Raw genomic sequence first — 6,000 nt, 5'->3', positions numbered from 1 at the left:
TTCTACAGCATGAATTTTTTTTTTAATTTTTTTTTAAAAAAATGGAATCGATGGGTAAATCAAAACCCAAATGTGAATGGTTCCTCAAGTTCTACAGCATAAATTATTTTTTTTAATTTTTTTAAAAAAAAAAAATTGAATCGATGGGTAAATCAAAACCCAAATGTGAATGGTTCCTCAAGTTCTACAGCATGAATTCTTTTTTTTTTAATTTTTTTAAAAAAAAATGGAATCGATGGGTAAATCAAAACCCAAATGTGAATGGTTCCTCAAGTTCTACAGCATAAATTCTTTTTTTTAATTTTTTTTTAAAAAAAAATTGAATCGATGGGTAAATCAAAACCCAAATGTGAATGGTTCCTCAAGTTCTACAGCATAAATTCTTTTTTTTAATTTTTTTTTTTTTGCAAGGCAATGGGGTTAAGCGGCTTGCCCGAGGCCGCACAGCCAGGCAATTATGAAGTGTCTGAGGCCGGGTTTGAACTCAGGTCCTCCCGGCTGCAGGGACGGTGCGCTATCCACCCCGATTTACCCATCGATTAAACAAAATGGACTGGTTTCCTTTCAGTTCTGCTCTAGTTTTCAGCAGCAGGCTGGGGGCCCGCGGCCCTTGGGGTCTCCTCTTCCTTGGAGTAACTTAGCGGACGTCCCCTTGACCTTTGAACTTGTGACGCGGCCCACGCCCGCGGGGTGGCTTGGGGACTCTAAACAGTCGGCGATTCTATGGTAACGTTCCACGGCAGGAGGCAAGTTCCGGGGCCCGCCGGCAGATGGCAACCGAGAGTCAACCCACGCTGGGGCCGCTCTACCTCGCCTTTGTTCTCCTCTCGGTGGTCCCCGCGCAGGCGCGGCGGGTTCGGCCCGCCCCTGGCTCGGCCTCTGCAGTCGCGGGCGAAGGCGTTCGGCGCCTGCGCACCGGCGCGCTCCGTTTACACGCTCCGGGGCCTGGAGACGCCGCGAGTTCCGGCTGTCGCGGCGGCTGCAGCCCCCCTCCGGGTCGGTTGCGACGAGTAACGGCGCCGGGGATCTCTCTGCCCCCCGCTCCGACATGTACCCGACTTGGGGCCGGTATGGCGGCGCCGGCCATTACCCGCCGCCCCCGGTGCCTCCGCCGCCCCCGCCCGTGGGGCTCCCCGAGGCCTCCCCGGGGCCCGGCGGCTACTCGAGCGCGGCGGCGCCGGCGGCCCCTGCCTCCTCGGGCTTCCTGAGCTTCCGCGAGCAGCACTTGGCGCAGCTCCAGCAGCTGCAGCAGATGCACCAGAAGCAGATGCAGTGCGTCCTGCAGCCCCATCACCTGCCCCCGCCGCCCCTGCCGCCCCCGCCGGTCATGCCCGGCGGGGGCTACGGGGACTGGCAGCCGCCGCCGCCGCCCATGCCCCCGCCGCCGGGGCCGGTCCTGAGCTATCAGAAGCAGCAGCAGTACAAGCACCAGATGCTCCAGCAGCAGCATCGCGACGGGCCGCCCGGCCCCGTGCCCATGGAGCTGGATTCGCCCCCCGAGTCGCCCCCGGTGCCCCCCGGCTCCTACGGCCCCCCGTCCCAGCCCTACATGCCGCCCGGCCAGCCTCCGCCCTCCTACTTCCCCCCAGTCCTCCTCCCAGTCCTACCTGCCGCCGGCCCAACCGTCCCCCCTCCCAGTCCCCCCCTTCCCAGTCCTACATCGCACCTTCCCAGGCCGCCGCTTCCTATTCCACCTCCTCGCAGTCTTACCTGCCCCTTTCTCAGCCTTACTTGCCCCAGTCCCAGTCATCCCCTTCCCACTCCTCTCAGCCCCATTCCAAATCCCAGCTGGCTCCGCCACAACCCAGCCCTTCTGGTACCAGTACAGCTGCCCAGCAAGAGCCATTGGAGAGTGGTCCCAAGAGTTCAAGTGCTGAGCAGTCAGCTCCTCAACCAGATCCCTCCACTATGACCCCACAGGTAAGCATTCCTGCTTGATAGAGGATTGGCCGCTTTGGGGGAATCTTCAGATTCACGCAGGAGAGGAAGTTCCTTAGTGGAGCATGCATGTGTTGGAATCTGGAGGGGTCCTCTGTGATGAGCAGGATCCAAAGGCTTCTAAAGAAGAAAACAATCAAACCCGAGCATACAGACCATGGAGATACTCAAGCTGTCGAGCCGCTTCCCTGCTTGAGAGATTTATAGTTTATTTACTAGATTTTTCAAGGCAGCGGGATGAAGTGGCTTGCCCAAGGCCACACGGCTAGGTAATTGTTAAGTGTCTGAGGTCGGATTTGAACCAGGTATTCCTGAGTCCAAGGCCGGTGCTCTTATCCACCTAGCCGCGCCGAGAGATTTATAGTTTATAAAACAGCTAACGTTTAAAGGTTTTAATTCCTTAAAATTAGTAAGATGAGTAAAGGCTATCGCAGTTAAATTTCAGATTTAACTCTTTAAAAAGTTTCTACTAGGCTCAAGATTTTTGCTAAAAGTAAAAAAAATGACTTTCCCTTAGTAATTGAAGCCAAACTTTCCATTGAAAAGATAAAACTGGTTTGATTGTGTAATATTTGCAAAATTTTAGCTGTATTTTTTAATTTATTTTGAAAACCATTTATAGATAAATAAAAACAATTTAAGTTTCTAACTTGGGTTCTTTTCACTGCCCAGTCTTAACTGGTTTTGGAAAATGAGGATTGTCTTGCCAAGAGTGAACTTGTTAAGTAATTGATAATTGTTTTGTATTTGATCACTCCTTCCCATGGAGCATTTACTTTGCCCTTTTTGAAAATTAGTTTCAAACTCATTTAATTTTTCCAGTGCAACGATAGATGTATTCCATCTTGCTGGCCATAAATAATTCAGTTGAATTCAACAGACATTAAGTACAAGGTAGATGCTTCTCTAGACTGGGGAATCAAAAAGTCTGCCCTTAAGGAGCTTATATTTTACTAGAGTTATTGTTGGGAGAGTATAAGCTGTGCACAGAGAAGGTAATTTGAGGAATGAGAAAATGCTAATGATTGGGAGCGAGCAATGGTGATATAAGGACCCTGAAGTTATGAGAAGATTTCGTAGATGTTGACGTTTGAGCTGGACCTCAAAGGAATATGGAATTTTGAAAAGCAGAGATGAAGGGGAAAGGTGCATCTCCAAACATGTGACAATAGAATATGAAGTATAGAGCCCACTTAGTATTCCATCATGGCTGAATGTATATTGTATAAAGTGAAATAAAATGAAATAAGTATAGGTTGGGGTTGGGTTTTATCTAATAAGCAACTATGATCTCTGCTTTTGGAAGGAAAGATTGGTGTTGGAGAGAAACTGGAGACAAAAATAGTTCTGGCCCAAGGAGATGAGGCCAAAAATTAGGGTGGTAGCCATGGAGGAGGTCACAAAAGAAGGAACAGGACTTAGCAACTGTTGGCTGGATAGAGGTGGTATTGGTTGAGAAAAGAGCAGAGTCAAAAGATAACACTAATATTGGAAATAGGGAAGTTTGGAAGAAGGGACAAAAGAGGGATATAATTATAATTAACCAAGGGTAGATGATAAGATAACTGAAAGGGAGAGATTTAAGGAAGGAAAAAAGAGCCTGGAACAAATCCTTGGGAAGCATCTATGTACAGGAATGAGAAATTTATGATGTTCATCCAAAGACCAAAGAACAGGTTTAGGAAGGAGGGAATACAAGGTTGATAAGTGCTTTATAAAAATTATCATAAAGAGAAAGAAAGGGTGTGGTTTGGTAAAAAGAAGATTGAATTTGAGTTGAGTTGTGGTTTTGCTATTTGCTATCTGTGTAACTCGGGGGTATATGGATTGTTCAAATAGATATGAGGCTTTATTGAGTGAGCCCTGTTTTGGAACTGCTCATCCACCTGGCATTTCACTCTCCCCTGTGGCTCCAAGAAGATAATGGCAGGCACAGTGGCCAAACCCCAGTAAATTAGGCCAAAACCAGATTGAGGGTAACCAATAGGCTTCAAACCTATTGAAATTAAAGGAGTATCTAACCCAGGCCTGTGAAGATTTCCCCTGACAGAATGGAAGTATGGGAACTATTTGTTCTAATGACTTTGAAGGTGACTGAAATAGATAGACATTGTGGAGTGCTGGTCAGACATTGAAGACAACAAAATCATCCTCTACATCCTGGACCTTTGCCTGTCTGGATTTCTATGATGATAAAATTTTAGAGAAAATGAAGTTGACAACTTTGTGTAACTCTCCCGAACTTAAATCCAATTCAGGAGCAAGTCAGGACATCAACATGATGTCATGCCTCCTCTTTGAAAGTAAAGGACAAATAACAACAACCCAGGACAAGTCACTTTACCTTGAGCCCCTTGGGCTTTAGGTTCCTTATCCATAAAGAGGGATTAGATTCTTTATCTCTAATGTCTTTTCCAGTTGGTTATTTATGATCTTATGAAACATTTATGGAAACCAGAGGAGGAGAAAGAGCATTCATCGAGGAATGACTGATTGTAGTGTCAAATATAGCAAAGTATTCAAAAAAGAAGATTAAAAAAATGTCACTGGATTTAGTAATTGAGATCATTAGTAACTTTTGAGAGAGAAAGGATTTCAATGTAGTGGAAGATTAAGAAGCCAGGAATTGAGAAGTGAGGAAGAGGAGGCATCAAATATAAATTACTCTAGAATTTGGCAGTGAGCATGAATGAAGTTTGAGAATTTTTTTAGATTAGTGGGGAATGAACCATTAGATAAGGAATGATTTGTGATAAAGGAGGGAATGATATAATAGGGAAGATTTCTTGAAGGTGATGAAATAACATGAATAGAGGGGTTAGTATTGGTAAAGAGAAGAGAAATCTCTTCCTTATATTGTAACAAAGGAGGAGATAATAGTGAGTAGAAGGTATTTGAGGAGGAGATTAGGGAGTTCAAATTTATGAATTTCTCTTATAAATGTGAATTATATGCTAAGAGAGGGAGTGGAATTGATTTTGGGGCTTGAGGAAAGAGACATGATTTATAAGCTATTGCAGGGAGAAAATGATTCAGGGAAGAGTAAAAGGAGTGGCCTATAATAATGAGGAGTTTAGTAAAATTAATTACTACATTAAGTTGTTTTGAAGTCATTATGGTTGGTTTGACTACTTCTGTCTGGCAGTATCAGTAGCCCTCGAAGTATGGGCAGAGAAGACATTAGTGGTGGTGGTGGTGGTGGTGGTGGGAGGGGTGACTTAGGGTTGATGATAGGCAGATATGAATGTTGGAAGGCTAGAAGAACAAGAGATTCTAAGATGGAGGATAATACATAGTTTAACTTAAACAAAACTGTGATGGCAAGAAATGAACCTAGAGAAAGTATGGAGATAGTGTTAAGACTAAAGGTGGAAGTAAGGATGAAGAATAAAATTTAGGGAGAAGTGAAATAGAGAGATGAAAAAATAAGAGATTATGGTAAGAGAAAATAGCAGATGTTAATACCATGAAGTGATATTATCTATTTTATGACCATTCCTGGGGGTAGCTGAGGTGAGGTGAAACAGGGAGGTAGGTCATTGGAGTTGAAGAGTGACAAACTGGAAGCCAGGATATTTAAAGGGACATTATGTCCATTATATGAATTATATCCACATTTGTGTGGATACTGAAGTCCTCAAGTATAAGTAAGTATAAGTACAGGGATTGAAGTGGAAGGAAGCCTGAGCACAGGTACTGTGTATAATGAATGTATAATGAAAGGGTCAGACCAGAGGACCCCTGAGATCTTTTCTACCTCCAGAGCTTTGGTTCTATATTCCTATGATCTTTGAAAACGGAGGAAGTGACTTGTAGGTGACAGCAACAAATAACCAGACAAGTTGAAATCATTGTTACTATTCTTTGTAGGAGGTCGAAATCATTGTTACCATTCTTTGAAAACTGGTACTTTGTCTAAGGTAAAATAAGTTGTATATGATGTCTATTCATGAGACTTCGTGGCTCTTACCACTTCTCTTATAAGATGAAGTTACTAAACTCTCAGTCATTCTGTTTTATTTAACAAGATATAGATATAAATGTTTGTTTTATTGAATTGTC

At 44.3% G+C, this 6,000-nt stretch overlaps 1 protein-coding gene across 1 annotated transcript in view; it reads left to right on the top strand.

Moving 5' to 3' along the window:
* The first annotated feature begins 931 nt into the window (after positions 1-931).
* The window catches only part of YLPM1 (YLP motif containing 1), a 64,082-nt gene continuing 59,013 nt past the window's right edge, over positions 932-6,000 (top strand). The window contains 3 exon segments of the mRNA XM_074235715.1: positions 932-1,588; positions 1,590-1,628; positions 1,630-1,920. Of these exon segments, the coding sequence (XP_074091816.1) occupies positions 1,049-1,588; positions 1,590-1,628; positions 1,630-1,920 (870 nt within the window). The 5' untranslated portion in view covers positions 932-1,048.

This window comes from Macrotis lagotis, chromosome 4 (assembly GCF_037893015.1).
Source record: "Macrotis lagotis isolate mMagLag1 chromosome 4, bilby.v1.9.chrom.fasta, whole genome shotgun sequence".
In the NCBI taxonomy this organism is placed as follows: domain Eukaryota; kingdom Metazoa; phylum Chordata; class Mammalia; order Peramelemorphia; family Peramelidae; genus Macrotis; species Macrotis lagotis.
This window is presented reverse-complemented; position numbering and strand designations above follow the sequence as displayed.